General features: G+C 38.1%; 1 protein-coding gene across 1 annotated transcript; it reads left to right on the forward strand.

Annotated features, from left to right (window-relative positions):
- The first annotated feature begins 830 nt into the window (after positions 1-830).
- On the forward strand, positions 831-17,856 carry GASK1B (golgi associated kinase 1B). The gene is made up of 5 exons (XM_063422787.1): positions 831-1,148; positions 1,736-3,019; positions 9,947-10,161; positions 13,122-13,348; positions 13,648-17,856. The coding sequence occupies exons 2-5, from the start codon at positions 2,023-2,025 to the stop codon at positions 13,853-13,855; spliced, it is 1,647 nt and encodes a 548-aa protein (XP_063278857.1). The 5' UTR covers positions 831-1,148; positions 1,736-2,022; the 3' UTR covers positions 13,856-17,856.
- The last annotated feature ends 1,879 nt before the right edge of the window (positions 17,857-19,735 follow it).

Below are 19,735 nucleotides of genomic sequence, written 5' to 3' on the forward strand. Positions count from 1 at the left end.
ATAATATTATCATGGTGCTATGTACATGCAGGAGCTGGATACTTGAAAACAACTGTTGCATTGCGATGCATTTCCAACTCAAGCAACTTGTCCGGAGCTTTTAATAAATTGTCTTTGTTTGGGATATGTCCCATCAGTCAAATTTGAACGAAAAAAAGACAGAGAGAGCAACTGAAGTGTTAAGAGATTTCTTACAAGTCAATTCCTCCAAAGACTCAGATTTGGGAAAAACATGTGACAGGAAGACTCTTACTGGTAATGGGCACAGATACTGAAATTTTAACTTGACAGTATATACTTAGACAAAAAGTAAGCATAAGTGATGGCTTGTGGAAAAAATACACCCACAAAGTTTTATAAATTCATATTGGATCGATATGAAACATAAACAAACTTCTTAATTGTCTATTCTCCTTTAGTATTAGCTATGGAGAAGAAAATATCTCTGTTCTTTGGATTACAGTGAACATACACATTTTATTATTTTATACTTAGACTAGGAAAGGAGTCAGATGACAGAGGGTTGCCCTTAACTTCTGTCTGCCCCAACTTTTCCAGCTGTAGAGGGACTATGCTATGCCTTGCTCAGAAAGCGCAAACAGGAGACATTCCTGAGCTGTTTAGTTCCAGATTAATAGCATTTTAAAAGTGGCTATGTTTTTTTTTGACTTCTCATCACAACAATATACGATTCCCAAAAGTTCTAAAATCCACGGAGAGAGCAGTATTTCAAACTCCAAAAAACCCCCCCAAAAATAAATGCAGGGAAGGGAATTTCTTTAGTACATTTGGATGCAGTGCACTAGAGGGCCCTCAGGAGTTAGAAATAGATGGAATGCACTTTTGAAAGGCGCATACCTCACAGGACTTTTCATTACAGAATTTAAAATAGAAGTTGCTGTGGTTTTGTGTGTGGGGTTTGTTTGGTTTGGTTTTTTTTATAATGTGAGGTTCGTGTAAGTTTATAGCAGTTCATATGCAAGCACCTCTCAGTAAAGTTAGCTTCTCAACAGTTCTTAGCTTGCAATGAAATACCTAAATGTGAACCATACTTTAAAGTGAAATATATACTAGATGCCAGCTTTTACTCAGTTACTTTTATTAATCTAAGGAGTTTACCAGAACAAAGGAGGTGTCAAGCTGAATAGGTAAGAAATTTTATTTTTATAGCAATACATAGAATGTGTGCTTATTTTTTGTTTCTTGGAAAAGATATATAAGCCACTGTCGTTTTATTTTAAAAACTATAGCTAGATTCTTTTTATGGCTTCACAAGAGTGAAGAGGATTAACCATCATTCAATTTTAATGTGTGTTTATGAATTATGGGAGCTATATTCATAGTCAACTAGGGAAATTTGGCACTGCTAATATATTTTATATTAGTAAATGTGTACATATTTAACTACTAGTCACTGATTCATATTTGGTTCAGTTACAGCATTTCCATAACATGAGGTTTAGTGAAGACTTTTTCTTATATGAAAAAGATAATGATCTGGGTTTGACAGGCATTCCTTCTAATGCTGGAATACATCCAGCTGAGATTGAAAATTGAGCCTGGATTTAAGGGTTTTGATGTTTGATTTATACTGTAATGAGAAAGCAAAAGATGTATCCTGACAAATTCCTACATGCATACTGTCTCATCTAGAATTTCTTTTCTCTGAAAAATATAGAGCTACAGATGCTATGTGTGAGTAATGAAAGGAAATGCTACTATTTTCTTTTTGCAGTTTACAAAGAAGATACATAGATCTTTTAGAGTACAAGTCAGTAAACTTTGCTTACGCAGCTGGCTCCATTCATTCCCTGAAGCCAATCACTTCCCCTGTGGTGGCTGATAAGAATTTAACAGTTTGGGAAGGTGGAGTGTCAGCATCCTTAATGCTGACCACTTTCCCAGTCATATCAATAGCCTCTGTCCATCACCCATGCTGGAAGCTACTTGGAAAAGGAGAAACAGAAATTGGGGAAGGGAAATCATGCATCATCATCCTGGCTGGAATGTACAGAAGACTTTATGCTGTTTTCATCATGTGGATTCACTAGAGAAATGACCCCTTTTGATCAGCCAAGTAAAATCAAAAACTTGTTTATTTGCTGCCTGTGGCCCTCACGAGTATTGAGGCTCTGGACTTGCAGGCGCCCAAGGACAAGGAGGAATCTGCTAGTGGGCGCTGCCTGTGTGATCTACTTGGGATTCCTTGTCAGCCAAGTGGGTCATGTTTTACCTCAGCTCAGAGGAGGACATCAAAAGATCAGTTCCAGGAGTCTCCAAGATGCAGCTCAAACTCCTTTTCTGGGCATCCCACTGGATGGCACCCTGTCACCACCCAATTTCCATGAACCCCAGCTTGGTAGAAGTGGGACCTTGCTGCCACCCAATGTAGTTTATATCACCCTGCGGTCCAAGCGCAGCAAGCCTGCCAACATCAGAGGCACAGTGAAGCCAAAGCGCAGGAAGAAAACTGCAACCCCTTTGTCCTATGGGCAGCACTTTCCAAAAGCCACTTTTATGGGCTGGGAAGAGGCCTTTGCCCAACAGCCAGGGAGGGCCACACATGCTGAAGGCACAATGGGAGCAGCGGTTGCTCTGGAGGCAAGAAAGTACAAACTGGATGAAAACAGGCATAAAGGAATGGCTATCAGGGAGAGAGGTCTCCAGAGGCCTGGGAGGATTTCTGGAGCTGTAAAGGCACAGCTCCAGCCTGAGGAAAGCAATATCAGGATTTACAGTGAGAACCCCCCATCATGGATGAGCAAAGATGACATCCTAAACATGCGCATGCTGGCAGATTCTCCCATAGAGAGCCTTCAAGAAGCACCTTCGCACAAAGCAGCCGTGGTAGTATTTGCAAGAGGTCCCAGCACTGCGGGAGCTGCTTGTAACCAAGGACGCTGCGGAATTGTCAAAAGACCTCTCGACATGAGTGAGGTGTTTGCCTTTCATTTGGACAGGATCTTGGGGCTAAACAGGAGCTTACCTTCTGTAAGCAGGAGATCAGAGTTCTTCCAAGGTAACACATTCATGTGGTTTTCAGCTTGAAGGTGGGGTGCAGAGTTTTCCTTTCTGCTCCACATTAGCCATGGGGCAGCAGCAGCCACTCCCTTTAATTCCTGCAAGCCTGAGGACTAACCCCATTGTTAGTCAGGGAAATAAAGCTAGTCTGTGTGTAACTTCTGCAGCACAGTTATCCTGTCCAAAGGATGAATACCCCAAAGTTTGCAGCAAATATAGAGTTGCTGTGGGCAGTAACAGTTCCCTCACACGAGTCTGGAACAAGAAAAAAGAGAAAGAGCTATCTGTAGATTGCATGACATTGTACAGACTGTCTGCAGTGAAACTGGTAGAAACAGATTCCAGAATCTCTGATTCAATAGATATTTCCGATTTTTTAAAATAAAATTCATCTCTTTTAGAATCAACTTTAATAAAACACTGTCTGAACTTGTCACAAAAGTTCATCTCTTGGGTGGAGAATGGGGTAGGAATGGGGTCAGATAATCTGCTCAGAGAGGTAGGGAACCTGCCTACAGAAGCTTGAATCTTGTTTCATGGCACTAATCCCCTTAGAAACGGAAAGTTTTTTTAAAAAGTACTTACCTTTCCTCTGGTAGTTAAAACCCAAATAAGCTACATTTCAGTGAATTCTGCTGTACATTCTGAAGTTCACTACACACATCTATATATTAGCCAAATATCCCAATATGCCTGTTACATGATTATTATGGAGTTTCCAGTTAAAAATTTGATTTTTAACCTTTAGTGAAATTAAAGATAGAATTCAGACATGTAATATAAGTTAGAAGTCTACTTTAAAATTGCTACCTTCTTAAATATGTCTTCAGTATAAGTCCTATTTTTGTACAGTCACAAATCCAAAAGGACTATGTTGCATTTTAGTGAATCATTGCAGAAGTATCTAGCTGTGTTTTTGCTGTTCATTTCTTTCTTTGAAATCAGCTTATACTGAATATTTTTATAACAGTCTGCATTTCTTAAAAAGAAAAGTAATGCTAGAATGATTTTTTTAAGTCTGACAGCAGGAAGACAACCTCGTGATCTCCAGTGTCTTCCTGCTTTGTAAACCTTCCCTTTGGCAGCCTGTACAACAATGGGAATGAATCTCTAGGAACAACAAGTTTCGAAGCTTCTGAATATTATTCATACTTGCGGAGCATGGAAGATACATTATGCCTATTTTATTTTTAGGAGCAAGATCTATTGCTACAGAGCTGTCATAAGGCATTAAGGTAGTTCAGTTGGGGGAACTCTGCACAGTGTGGCTGCAGAGATGACAGACTGCAAACCTCGGAAAACTGCTATTAGGCTAATTGTGCATTGTGTTGCTCAGTGTCTGTCACCTTGCAGTATGTTCTGGACTGTCTGGGGCAGAGCGTGTCATTCTGCCCTCTAATTTTCTTTTCCTCATAACTGGCTCAGTTCCTATTGCAAGAGGAGTGTTGCTAGGTGATGAGAAGAAAAATAACACTATTTTGGTCTCACTTCATTTTTTCCAGCTAAAGGCTGAGCAGAGCCCTTGGAACAGTGACTGCACCTTGTCTCATGATTTCTTTAGCCTGGAAATATGCTGGAACTCAGATGCCTAATAGCCACTTGAGGTCTTTACGTGCTTATGTCTGGCATAGTGTGAAAAATCTGTGTTAGGAAAATGAGCAAAAATATAATTCTTAAAAATAATATGAGCAATTAGCTCATTTAAAGGACCTATATGTGTTTAAGTTAAACTGGTGGGCTCTAAAATTTTCTACAGAGTGGCTTGTGTGAATCAGTTATTTCACATGGGAAAGCAAGCAATGCAGGATTAGAGACTGTGCATGTGTGTATGAATGTACACTATTTCTGGGCTGACATATCTCTCTCCCCGACATATCCCTTTAGCTTGCCTCAGTTGTGATGTGATCCAACAAGACATGTTTGATGTAGCATTAAAATCTTAAAAAATGGGCTTTTCAAAACTGTCATTCATTTTGTCAAAAGCAGTTTCAAAGAACTGCTTAGTAAATCCCTTTACAGGTCTACTTCCCTTATTCCCACACATCTGACACTGACTTTATTTAAAGTCTAGCAAAATACTGTATTCAAGTTCCCTGTCTGCTGCCCTCGTCTTCCTTGGTTAATTGTGAACCCTTTTAAGTGTTAACTGATTTTTTTTTGTGGCGTGTCTAATTTTTCCATCATCCATCATGGATGGAAAAATCAGGTATGGTAACTCTTTCTTTCATACTTTTACAATGAATTGACTGAATGTAAAAAGCCTGAGTAGTGTATGTAGGAAAAGCCCCTTTGAGCTGGACATAACAGTCTAGAAGAGCATGATTTTGTGCATACACAAGCAGTCATTCATTACTTCCATCGCTGCCTATGAGATGTGCAAAATGTCTCCAAACATCTATAAAAATGAACAGGCCTGTAAAACACCAAGAAATAGTCATAAAATTGTGTCTATTGTGGAATAAATGAAGGCTGACCCTTATGTGTCTGAGTTTTGGGATGGTCACATTAATACTACAGCACTAAGAAACTTCATTATTTATAACCTTAACCTGAGGAATAGAAGAGATATAGTTGACCTTGCTTGCTTGTCACAGCCCTACCTTAATGACCTTTGCACAGGAGCTGAGTTAAATGAGTACATCTGGCCTCCAGCTCAGCAACTGCATTTGTGGGGTGGGACAGTGGCAGTATTTGTTAGGCTTGAGCTACAGCTGGAGTTCATGGGCTGGCTGTTCTGTCTCAGCTGACAGCTGTAAGGATAGTGCTCTGGCTCCTTGGATAGTAGCAATGAGGCTGGGCTCTTTGTTAATGAGGCTGGGCTCTTTGTTAATGAGGCTGGGTTCTTTGTTCAGCTTTTGATACAATAGCTGTTGCTATGCAGTTTGTTGCACACTTGCTGAGGGACTGAACTACTGCGTGCTGATGGCTATTTCTCTTCCCCTCTGGTTTTCTTATATCCTGAGTCTGACTAAACTGAGAATAATAAGCACTTGTGTACTCAATCCACTATTTATCCAGAATCCCCTTTTTTCCCTAAACATGCAAGGAACTCTTCCTTTGAGTAACACTTTCACAGTTGGTTTAGTACAAATAGGTGAATGACACGATGACTCCACTGGTTGCACTTGTTTTGCTTTATTGGCCTCTGCATAATCATAAAAGGTGTCCTAGTTTTTCTCTGTGTGCTATCAGCCTGCTCTTGCCATCCCATCAAAAATTATGCAGTATGAATCACCAATGTCAGGACAAAGAATAAAAACCTAACACTGCTTTATGCATTCAGAATGCTTTAAAATACTTCCACATAGTGCTGTACCTCTCAAAGGGGTACGAGAGGCATATTTCCAGTATTCTATTGGGTAGAGAAGTTAATGTACAAGCAGTAATGCAGTCCATAGTCCAGAGAGAGACTAACACACATTTCATGCGTTCCTTAATACTGACATTTGTATGAGCACAGGACAGAACATTACAATGAGGTACATAGGGATGAAAGAAAAATAAATGCTCTAACTTCTCTCTGCTTTTGGCTTCTGTTCCTTATATTTTCCCTAAAAACTTAAACTTTCCAAATGATGCTTTGTATGCGGGTCCCTCTAATTTTCCACACTAAATTATCCTTTCTTGCTAATACATGGACAACTAAACTCTTCTTGCAGATGTGGCAGTGATGAGATGCACTGCCTTACCATAAACAATAGTGAGTTTGGGAAAGGGTTTTAACTACCTCATGAAAGATTTTCTGGTTTTAGTGTTGATCTTCTGGACATGTTTGAAAATATTTTCTTTCAACGAAGTTAGAAAAAGTGCTGTAACTATAAGTCAGAGGAGATATGAGGTATGTAAGATGAGAGTAATGTTTGCAACAGCAAAATGTGTTTCCTAACCACATGAAGTTCAGAAGCATGCAGTTTATTTTCAAAATGATGTGGGGTGTGGAAATCTAAGATGATGCCTGTGTTAAAGAATCTGTGCAGTGATATATCACCCAGCAGCACATGAAGCAGTTTGAGTACCTTGAGGTGGTCTAATCTCAGCAGCCTGAGGTTTCATCTGTGCTAGTTTATTCAACTTAGCTGAGACATTTTTAGAAATGTTTTGATGTTCAGAAATGCGTATGAATTAACAGGAAGATGGTTTCAGCATGAGTTTTGAAAAATCTTTCCTATGCAATTTTGAAGATTGCCTTTAGAAAGTTAAGTAGATATATAGATTTAAAATGGCAGATAAAAATAAAATTAAGCCAATCAGCTCTGGGCGAGATTCAATGCAGTGCAGCTGCAGCAATAGAAAAGCAGTAACCCTCTGTCTTAATATGTAAAGCTAGCTAGGAAAGAAGCACATACAGAATACACTGGGTTTTTTCTGAAATGTACTCAACCTTCCCAGTTGTGCTTGTAGGTCTCTTCACTGTTCAGGTAACTTCAGCCCTGTCCTCATGAGGCTTGAGTCAGAAAAGCTCCACTGATTTCATTGGAGTCATGCCAATTCATGCAGCTATGAATCAGATCCCTTATCTATGTTAATTCAGCATCTTCATGTTTTTCTTGCAAGTGTCAAAAATTTCACAGTTCTTTACTGAAGCTGCTGTTTCATATTCCTGTAATCCAATTTATATTACAGAGTAGAAAGATTTAGGGTTTTTTGGATCATCTTTTCTGCTCCCATTTCCTTTGAAATGCAAACATTTCCTGTATTTCACCTTAGTCTTTTAAAAATGTTTTTGTATCTTAATGGATACTGGCATGATATTATTCATAGTTTTCAAGTATTTATATTACTATTGTTTATGATGTCCTTTTTGAGTAGACAGGAGATGTTTGTTTTCTTGGAAACTGTTGATGTATTTGTTTTGTGAAAGAATTCATGAATAGTTACATAAGTTGTTACTGGAGATATAAAAAGAATAGATCACATTTGGTCCTGAGGAAAGCTGTCCTTTTTTGTGTGTGTGAGAATTTTCAATGTTTAGATAGACTTTCTCCAACTTTGTTGGAAAAGAGTCTAGCCCATAGCTGACCTAGCTTGGATAAAGTCATCTACAACGTAGGGGATAGAGCCAGAGTGAGAGAGATGGAGAAATGGGTAGAATTTCCCAAATAAGTTACCTAAATACTTATTAGGCACCTCTGTAGAGGAGAAGCCTGATTTTCAGGAGTACTCAGCTAATTTTTTCAGTGAAGGAGAGTGTGGAATGTGCTGATATAAAGGTATACTGATCATAAAGAAAGAGCGATTGATGTTCCTAATGGAAAGACACATTCTGTGTTTCTAAGGAAACACTAGGCAACTGGGAGGGAAGTTAAAGAGATGGTGGGTTGTTGGGTTGGCTTGGCTTTGGAAGGACTACTTTGTATGTGCAAGCAGTGGCGGAGAGAAGATCAGAATTCTGGTTTGGAAAGGAGTCGGCTTTTCTCTTGGGCTGCATGCATGTGGGACCTGTCTATCATGCTTGGTGAATGGGAGATGGAACTTTGCAGGTTTCAGTGCCCAGGTACAGGCAAAGATAACTTCTTACCTGTTGTTTTACAACGGTCAGCATCCTTTGAACAAGTTGCTTTTTGATTCAGTTGTGTGGAGATTGTTTTTTACAGTCCTGGCTGCTTACAAATGGAGCATTGACATTGGCAGCTTTTACCTCACTGTTGGCACTGATACCTGTTTTCCATGGGCTATTTTCTGTCTGGTTTGCTTCTGAAGAAGGTGGCCTGGACCTCTTGCCTTCATGTGTTTCTAAAAGCTTTTTTGCAGATCTGTCTCTGTCAGCATGGGCACATGGAAGACAAAGAGACAATTTAGGCTGCACTTAACTATGCAATAAATTGTGCAATAGTGTAGGCTAAGTTCAGTGGACTTCAAGATAAATATGAATAATTTTTAAAGCTTTATATGTGTTCCAACAATTTTTAGTAAACAGCAGTTAAACTTTGCAGTTAAATGGTTCTTCCTCTCTGCACTAAGACATATTTTGATCTTCTGTCTACACACCCTAAAATATAAAGGATTTCTTTGTTTTAATGTGTACAAGCCACAGACAGTCATGGGTCCTTAGCAGTTTAAGCAGCAGTAGCATTGCATCAGGAATAAAGGAGAGTTTCCTAATAAGATAGATATGCTTGTTCCTTGATGTTATGTGAAATATATTTGTCAGTTCTTATACTGGAAAAGCTCATTTTAAGTTCTTGGATGAGGTTTATTCTCATGGTGAAGCTGAACACTAGAATTCACCAAAGAGAAGTCCTCTGTCTTAGTTTCAGGGAAGAGAAGAATATTCTTTACACAGAGGAACTAAAGAATTTGGCTAAAATATCTGCTATACTAAATGGATCTCATATCTAGGTAAAAACCCCCAAATCTGTGGAGTTTTTTATTCATGCTAAACTCACAGTCTCTAGTATCCTGATATATCCTTTCAGAGCTGTGGAGTAATACACTGTAGGTTAAAAATACTAAAAATAACAAAACAAATCCACTTTGAATATAGAATTTGTGGTGTCTCTATGTCTATTATGCAAAGAAAACCCCTTTAACATAAGTTTCCATCTCTTGAAAATCAGCAGTTCACTGATCAGAGGGAATCATGGGGAAATTACATTGTTGATTCACAGGCATTGTAGGCTTTTAACCTACCTAGAAACTTTTTAATAGTTTGGTTTAGTATATGGTTTGTACATTAATCTCTTGCTTCAAACAAAGAAAGTTTTCCATATATTGAAGGCATTTATGCCTATGCTTCCATGCCTGTGGTAGCTGGTTATGGATGTAGGATAAGATCACGTTAACAAAAGAATGTCAAGATATTAGTCCCTGGCTGGTTCTCCTGCCAGATTTGCAAAATGATATAATTACTAAGGCAATGTCTAAAGAACATTCTATAAAACTGACAGTATTGTGCTATAATAATGATAATTTTTCTTTTTTTCAGGTGGTCAAGCCTGTCCTGTTATTCTCTGGGATTCCACTCTGAGTCCAACAGATAGTAGTACCCATTCTTCAGTGAGGTTAACATGGGGACAATATCAGCAGCTATTGAAGAAGAAATGCTGGCAGAATGGTAAAGTTCCCAAAGCTGAGTGGGGCTGTACTGAAATTCATCATCACGAATGGTCCAAGATGGCACTCTTCGATTTTCTGTTGCAGGTAAAATGTTTACTGAACACAACTATTTGCCTCATAAGTCATGTTAGCAAACAGGATTTTTAGAAAAAGTAATTTTAGTGTATTTCATTTTTTTTACATGGGAAAGAAAGGTATTTGCATGGTTTGAAATTATTTCTGGTTATTTATTATGGTTAAAATATCCAAAATGCAGCTTATAATCAGGCAGGAAACCTAACTGACTCATTTCTTTTTAAAGAGGAAGCAAAGGCTTTTGCCTTGATTTATTTCACCTTGAGGAAGGTGTTCTGTTTCTCCTTCACTCCTTGTTTCTCCAAACAGAGATCTTGACTGTGTTCACAACTGTAAATCTCTGTTTACTCTGTGGTCCTTCCTGCACCTCCCCAGCCCCAAGAGGTGACTGAAGTGGTTTTGGTGAGCTGCAATCTGGATCAAGGTAACAGTTGTAGTGGATAGTTTTTCCTTATTTTAAAAAAACACCATAGACAGTGACTTATTAAAGAAGGAGTAGAGCAGCAACTAATGAATGATAAATCTGCTGTTCTATTATTCAGAAGGAGTGTTTGGTTAAAATAAGATACAACAGGATTGATCTTCGCATGACAGGAGACAAATTACTCTTGTATTAATAGCTGGTATCAGAGTGATTTATATCTCCAGTTGCCTACCAGACAAGAACATGCGTTCCAAAAAGTGAAAGTGACTGTCATAGTTCTTAAAGACTACAATTTTATCTGTGTGCTCTCAAGGTTTATCAGCAGCAGAATATGAAAATTTGAAAAGAAAAAAAATGCCAAGAAAGGGATCTGTATTAAAAAATAAAATCTGTGCTTCATGAATCATTCAGAAATAAAGAATAATGTGAAAAGGATTCTCTGTAAAGCATAATTCCCTCAGAAAAATAGGTTTAGCACCTCTAATAGATCTTCCTAATCGCTGGTTTCAAATGCTGTAAAACATAGGAGGAAGGTATAAAATGCTTGTAGATGACCTTTACTTGCATCCTGCAAGGACTCAAGCAAAATGGATTCTTTAATTTTGGGGGTTTGGACCTCTTATGTACATAGATGTATGACAGGAAATTCTGCTGAACTATATGCATCAGTTCCATAGTGTTTCATCATTATGTGTTAGCACTGAAATGGTGCAAGATATTATGAAGATGTTGTCTGTAAGAACAAGATCTCTTTGTCTATTTAATGCATGTGAAGAAGTGCAAAGGAATGGGGTCTTTACATCAAAGGAGCCTTTCTAGAAGGACTCTGCTTTACTTTTTACCTTTGCATGGATTGTTTAAAGATCCTAGGAGAGAGAACACTGGAAGCAAGAGGGGCTCTACAGCCTTCAGATGACTGCTCATGAAAGGAGAAGGAGGAAGAGAAGTCTGTTCCTTTCCTCAGGATTTTGATATTTGGAAACAAACACTATCATAAATACAACTAGAAATAGAACTAGGTATAAAAAAACCCAAGCAAAATCAAAACAGCCCAAATTCTCAGACTTTCATTTGATTATTAAAGAGGTGGCCTTTTCATTTCAACATACAACAAAGTTCTGCATCAGGTGGGATCCTAGTGGTTCATTTTGCCGGGATGTTACAAAAATAAAGTTGTAATTTTAGAAGACTTATGTGAATAGTAATGCTTTCTGCTTAGAGCAGTTTGAAGAGTTAACAGTAAACAACTAAGGACAGAAAAAAACCTTTGACCTTTGATGAGCTACTCATTAAGTTTTATATGCACCAGAACAGACTTCCACTCTCTAAGCACTTGTTAGCAGGAGCAGGTCTGCTCTCTGGGAAGATGATCTGGAGCCAAAGGCAGCTCTAGAACAGCAGCAGGAGAGGCAGGCCAGCAGGAAGGATGGTGAAAGCCACAGGCCCCATTTGTAGCCCAGTGAGCATCAGACGTAGACAAGTCAGCTCCAAGACTGATAGGCAGGAACCTCAACCAACAATCCAGGAACAAGCAGAACAAAACACCTCCACACACCCCTGAGCTGCCTGAGCTTAAAGGAGGCTCCTGTGCCCAGGGGCAAAGGTGGGACATGTGGAAGTCCTAGGTGAGACTTCTAAGGGCAGTCCAGGCCTATTTGTGTGCTCAGAGCTGTAGCAATGTTGAATATTTACTCTCATCTGCTCTCAAGGGGTAGAAGCACTTTAGAGTGATTTATCCTTCCTGTATTAGATGGTTATCCTAAAATGGCATCCATTGCTCTGGATGTGTCTTGTTCTTGTCATTGTTTATGAAAGGGAACAGAAACAACCAAGTCAAAAGGGATGCCTAATATTTACACCAGCAAAGTTAGGTGAGATTTATATAATCTTTCCAGCTAAGTGCTGAGTGATGAATGATTGAGGTTTTGCATAGGAAAAAGTCTAGACCATCATGTCATAAAAGTATATACTGCAGGGAGGCTGCTGTGTGATTATGAATATACTGTTCTTGCCTTTTATAGCTTTTGATGGTAGTGTTGTGCCTCTCACTAGTCTTTTCAGTTATTTTGCATACTGTTAGCCTAATAGATTCCACAAAATGAAGATCCTCTGTGTGTGTCAGACATTGCTATTTCTATTGTTCTCCAGCAGAGAAAATTTAAAAAAACAAAACAGCTTCTGACAAAAAAACCAAAAAAACAAAAAAACAAAAAAAACAAAAAAACCCCCCAAACAAACAAACAAAAAAAAGTATTCACCATCCTGTTATTCCAGTTACACAATGGTATTGTTCCATTATATTCCAAGAATTTCTACTGACATAACAGATTATGCCTATAAAATGAATAAAATACACAGTCTGAGAAATTCCTTTTAGCAGTACCTGAGGTATGAGGTCTTCAGTGCTGTTTCACTGTCTTGAATTACACTGGTCCTGAGGTTGCTTTCCTGTCAGCTGGGTTAGAGAGCAATGTCTTACAGTGACATTCTGCCCCAAATACTTTGGTATTGTTTTCATTTGGCACTCTGCTGTACTTTGTTTTAGATCTATAATCGACTAGACAGAAATTGTTGTGGATTCAAACCTCTCAAGGAGGATTCCTGCATGCAGCAAGGACTGAAACTGAAATGCAGTGATCAGGATGCCGTTAACCTGACACACATCATTCAGAGAAGGCATGACCAAAGGCACTTGGCCTTTATAGACAATAAGGGTTTCTTTGACAGAAATGAGGACAACCTTGACTTCAAAATACTACAAGGAATCAATGAGTAAGTTTTAAATTATTAATTTTGTAAAAGGATTGATAATTTCTTCCCAGTTTAAGCATGAGACACTAAGCTACTGGAATATACATCACTGGTCCAAGACATTGGCAGGATGTATCTAAAAATGTATGAGTAATCCCACAGCTGTAAAGGGTACAATTAAAGGTACATAGATTAGGCATGCATGGACTTCCTTTGCTGAGTTGCAGCCTATATTTGTACAATTGATTGCTAAACCACAACATAAATACTGCAATTCAGAGTAACTGCAAAAACTGATGAATTTCTTTGTGCTTTTCCAGATTCCCTGCATCTGCTGTTTCAGTTTTGAGGAGCCAGCGTTTACGTGAGAAGTTGCTTCAGTCTTTGTTCCTTGACAAAATATACTGGGAGAGCCAAGGAGGCAGAAAAGGAATTGAAAAGCTTATTGATGTAATAGAAAGGAGGTCCAAAATTCTTCTTACTTATATAAATGCACATGGAGCCAAAGTATTGCCCATGAACGAATGAAACAGTCTTATTCCCTTCTGAAAGAAAGTCTTTAAAAAATGTTTTATGGGGCAGAAACTGATGGTAAAATTGATTTAATTTATAGCATTATTTTTTCCCAAACTTCCAAGTTTAAGAAATCTTACATGGTTTAAAAGCAACATTTAAATATCAGCTGCAGCCCAACACAGTGTAGTCTCTTCTATGCCACCAGTCAAATGAAAAATAACCAAATGATAATATGCAGTAATATGTAGGTACCATGAACACTCTTTCTGTCAAACTGTTCAGAAACAGGATTTTAGCAACAGGATTTTCAGTACATTGGGCTGGATTGCTCTTACTTCCCTCATGGAAGTCAGTAGAGGATTTAGTGCAAGTTTAATTGGGAAAAGATATGTTTAAGCACTTGAAACATCGATGACACTTGTTGAAACATTTCTAGTACAGAAATTTGTTCTTTTATTAGATAGACTGAAATGCCAACATTTCCAAGGGTTTCTTTAATTTTATTTTGATCTTTTGAAATCTGAGAACTAAATTCAGCTCTTTTAAATGCAGGAGTGTTTGCACTGGACATGAGGGAATTTTAGACACAGATTGAGGAGAACATGGCTTTGACAATAACAATTATTTTGACAAATACGGTTTTTACTTGTCCAGTATGGGGTACAATTCATCATGAGTCACTCATTGCAATGTATTTTTTTCAATGCAAGTTGTTCTGATGTGTGGGTGAATGATCTGATATTTTCTGTCTGTTGATTAACTGGGTATTTTTAAAAAAATAGCTTTAGCTTTGTGTGAATATGCTGCTAAATAAGTACATGTTTTGTTTTTGCAAAATTCTTGACAGTATTTTTTAAGAATATTATCAAAAAGCAGACCTCCTAACAAGAGTGTTGTTAAATGCAGCAGAGGAAAGGTTGATTCTGTGTGCTCAGCTCTAGCCATCCATTCAAGGTTGGGTTTCCCTTAAGATTGACCACTGTGAGGTGATGATTGTAACTGAGAACTTGTCCCAAGTGTTCCCACCGGTATGGTTGTTAGGGAAGGTTGGATAAGCACTTCAGATTTTTAACCTTGAAATGCTCCATAAAGAAAATATCAATTGACACAGCCTATCATCACATACATGTTCTACCTGTCTGTTTAGAAAAACTCTTACCATCTTCCTAGAGAAATATCATCTTTTTGCCATGAGGTAATAGTAGAAGTTGGATACTTTTGTAGCTACTCTTGTCTCCATGTATCATAAAAATATATGGGGTGTGAAAGAATTCTGAAAGTGCTTGTGGAATGTTATTAGTGACAAACTAAAATGTCTCTTGTCACTGTTAATGTGGATAGGTCAATTTAATGTTTTAAATAACTGCAATTCCACTGCAGCTAAAATCAGTTTTCTTTCTTAGTATCAGAAAACCCATTAACAATAATTGCATTACTAGAAGAAGTAGATCTCATTATAGGCAGAGTTAAAAAGACTTAGTAAAATTTTAAGACCTTAGCCAGCTAAATAATCTTTTACTTTATTTTGTCAGCAAAGGACAGATCGATTTGTTAAATCTTCCTAGAACTTAACTATTGCCCCGAGAGAATGTGTTTTAGAGTGCGTTGGACTTTTTAACACCAAGATGGAATTTTACAGGATTTTCTATTTATCCCTTTCTTAAAATTGTTGTAACTTATTAGCCAGATAATTTTCATCACAGAAACAAAAATACTAGTTTGGCTTGCACTGTGAGCAGTCTAGAGAAAGAAATAATCATCAGGATACATTTCACATGGAATTTCTGCTGCAGTGAATTTCGCTCTATGATGGCCATCACAATCAGTTTGTTTCATTTTCCAGCCTATCTCACAGGTTTCCTCCTTCTAGATACCTGTTCACATAGATTATCCCTCACTGCTGGGAGTGAGAGAAAGGCATGACTCTCAGCTGCACTGAACTTAGGAGAGGGCCCAGCAGAGTTGTGAATGTAGCTGATTGTGACAAGGTCCCATGAGAAATCTGTCTTCTATCTTTGGACTGCACATACTGATGCCAAGTCACTGCCTCACTTTGCCCAGTTGTAATTTTTTTCCAGAATTGGCTCATTGACAAAAAAGACAAGGAAATCTGTTATCTTTCCAGGCTGGATCATTTATTTTTTATGGTGATAACTTGATGCATTCTTCTCCGTTTCTTCAGGATATGGACTAGTTTTTCCTTGAGCATGACACATGCTTTTTTTTATTTGCCTGGCAGTTCAGTGCCAGCTCTTAAAGCAGCAATGCAATTGTCTATGAAATGCATCTCAGTAGTCCTGGATTCAAGAGACATGAGTAGCCACAATGCTGTGCAGTACTTAACTAACCAAGCATGAAAAGCGTAACTGAAAAAGCAAAATTTCTAGAGACTTTCAAGGGGCAAAGAAATACTGCCCATGCTGTGTTAGCATGCCATATTTCATGTACGAACAGTCTCGTAGTCTTCAGGTAAGCCAGGAGACTCTTTGTGAGATTGGACAGTGAGACAGATTGCTTCCAGTTCTCTCATATTGATAACAAACTCCAGAAAGTGCTTTTCCCCTATATTTATCCTACTGCTGTGGAGCTTGGTACATAATCCAAAATTGTTAATAATGCAAAATGTGATTGCAATAGCTCTCATGAAGGCATACTAGCTAAGTTCTAGCATTTTTTAAAATGAAAATGAAGAAGTCTGTATTTTTTGAGTGCATTTCTATAAATGCTATAGTAAAAAATACAAAAAGACCACTTTAAGTTTGTTTATTCTCTGCTACTGTATTTCAGATACCTGCTTCAATAACAGGGGTAAAGTTTATTGGGAAACTGGGTTCAAATCCTTTCGAAGTAGCATGACTTTGGACTGACAGGAACTGCACTGTAGCTAAAGTAATATTAACTGAGAGGAATTTTCACATTATGGTGATTGACAGAAAGCCAAGAAACTGTGCTTTACTCCTCTTTGCTGGGCTCTCTTCCATTTCTGGGCATAGGGAATCGGACAAAGATTTGTGTTGCACATTACGTGGAAGGGTGTAACCAACAGCAGCAGGGCAAAACCTGTGGGTGGGAAAAGGCGATTATGTCATTCTTGAATCTGCCTGAAAGCCAGAACCACATGAAATGGAATTACTAAGAAAGTCAAAAGAGTTTGCTCTCAAAAGAGCTTGAGATTTCGTAACACTGGAAGACAGAGCTTAAAATAAGTAGCACAGGCACAGATGCCTTAAAATTCCTTGGGAGCCTGCCAGCAAGTTATTAGTCTCAAATGTTTCAGAAGCTGAGGACATGAAATCTGTGGAGCACGTGTGAGAGCAGTTTCCTTCTTTTCTTGTGTGGGTATTCTATAATACACCATATTAAAATAAATAAATAAAAACCAGATTAATTCCATGGTTTCAAACTTGCAAACGCAGATTCAGGGTACATTAAGGGACAAGGTTCCCACAGCAAACCTGGGGACACTTTCATGCGTGTGTGTGTATGCAGGCATGAAAATACATGTATATTTACATATAGTAAATACAAGTATTTATACTTTGGGTTGTTTCTAAAAAAAATGGTCAATTTGGCTAATAAAGAGTGAGCTGTTTATATAATTTACTGTTTACATGTAGAATTGTATTTGGGAGCCTAAGTCCAATTTTGGGTATACACAAGTTGAAGTTTAAATAAAACATTATAATAGATGAAACTTTTGTTCCCAAAGGATTAACTCTTCTTTTGCTAACATATTTATATAATCTTAAAAGTTTTTTACTGACAATTGTAGAGAAAAACAGCAATATGTTTGTATCTGTGCTAAACTTCCAGAGTGATATCAACTCAGATGTTTTTTAAAGTTTTATACTAGATATTAAATTTCCATTTTGTTTTGGAATTTGTGAATTTTAAAAGTCAATTTGTCCTTTAATTAGTAACAGTAACAGTGTTCAAATGACTCATTTGAATCTCTGCTGCTATTGTCATGTAATACGTAGGAATATACAAAATAAAGATATATCTTTATCCGATTTTCAGTTCAGATCTCTAAGTCGCAATAAAAACCCCCTAATATATATTATTGTAATACGTGGATCATTAGTTACTGTTTAGAAAGAACTATGGCCTTGAAACTGCTTCTTCATAGAAACAATCCAAAACAGATCATATGAATCTTTCTGCAGAAATATTTGCTAGCAATTTACTCATGAGACTTGCTAGTTTTTCTCACTAAGCTGATTCAGTGTTACTGTGAATCTTCTGGTTACTCCAGCATTGATGTTTACTACCTTCTTTAGCCATTCTGACAATACCTACTTACACAAACATTGAGCTGAAAAGGCCATGCCCATTTATAATGCCAGAACAGATATTGGTCAATGATTCGTAAACTTTTTAACATGCCATGGACAAACACAGTAATATCAGAGAGACACTAGACTCCATGTGGAATAGAGACTCATATAGAGTTAAAGTAGTCTAAAAACTTTTGGCCTCTGAAGTTTATGATTTTTGCCATGATCCAAGAGGGACAAAAATGCTGAAATATTTTTAAACATTCTCTTTCCCACAAAAAGTAGTTTATTTTGTTTTATTAAAATATTACTTATTTTTGCACATTACTGCATGCTTCAGGCTAAATTCTCTCAGATACATTTGAGTGAATTAATTTCAATTCCATTGAACTATCCCATTTCCAGATAAAACAATTTAATCTAGTTAGGTTAATCTGTATTCTCTGAGGCTGGAGAACTGAACTCTGAGGTCAAAGGGAGACCTTAGCAGAGTGACATATTAATAAGGAGAGTTCTCTGAAATATTGCATGAATATAGAACTTAGAATGTAAGTTCTCTAAACAATATCCATGGGATCCAAGAAGGATCTACCAACGTTCTTTGAAGACTTTCAGCCTGTTCCACCTGTGTTACTGTGTGTCAGGACTTTCAAGGACGATTAGACACATTCAAGGACAGTAAATTTATATATGGACCTTGTAAGAATTAGGTAAGCTTTTATCCTCCAACGTTCTAATGCAACAGTTCTGCGTGCTTGAGAATATAAGGGAAAGGTGGTGCCTTAAGCTTTAGCTTTCATAGATTCTGTGCTGCCTAGTGATGTTAGTTCTGAGCCTTGTATTAAGTGTTTGTAAGCTCTCTTTACAGAGTAGGTAGACAAAACAAATCCTTTTCCTGCTGAGAACCAAGGACAACTTTCAGCCCAACAGCATAAACAACAATGGACTGAAAGGTGGAGCAAGAAGGATGGAACCTAACAACTGTTGGAGTCCAGGATATCCCTCTGGCCGCCCTGGGGGGTTTGGAGATTGTACAGGAGGGTTTGGAGACTGGACAGGGGGGTCTGGAATCTGTACAGGGGGGTCAGTTAGACCCACACAGATCCCAGGAGGACACTGACTCTGATTCCTGTCCATGGGAGTGAACACTTACATGCAGGAAAAATCACAAATCCTAAGAATTTAAAATAAGTAGTAGCTGGTTTATTATAGAATATAAATATAGAAATTAGGATTCTTAGTATATGGGGCTGAAGAGACAAGATGGAGGAATTCGGGAGTGGCCCCTGTCCTCCTTGTTCTTGCTCTCGTCCCCCATCTTGTGCTGAGTTGGGTTTTAGAGATTGGCTTAGAGTAGAACTGACATGTTAGCATAGGTTGTGGGTATTGGTAAAATTTTGTAAATAAAAAATACGTCTCGGACAGTGGTTGGGTCAGGGGTACTGTACATAAGGTGTGGGGCTCTCTGATCCGCCCAGTCCAGCCACGTATCCTGCTTTGCTGGGGACACCTTGCAAAGCTGGACAAGAACTGATAGATAATTAAGAATAAACAGCCTTGATAACACGAACTGCTGGACTCAACTTGTCGTCTCTGACTTCGGTGTGAAACACCC

The sequence above is a fragment of the Prinia subflava genome, chromosome Z (assembly GCF_021018805.1).
Source record: "Prinia subflava isolate CZ2003 ecotype Zambia chromosome Z, Cam_Psub_1.2, whole genome shotgun sequence".
NCBI lineage: Eukaryota > Metazoa > Chordata > Aves > Passeriformes > Cisticolidae > Prinia > Prinia subflava.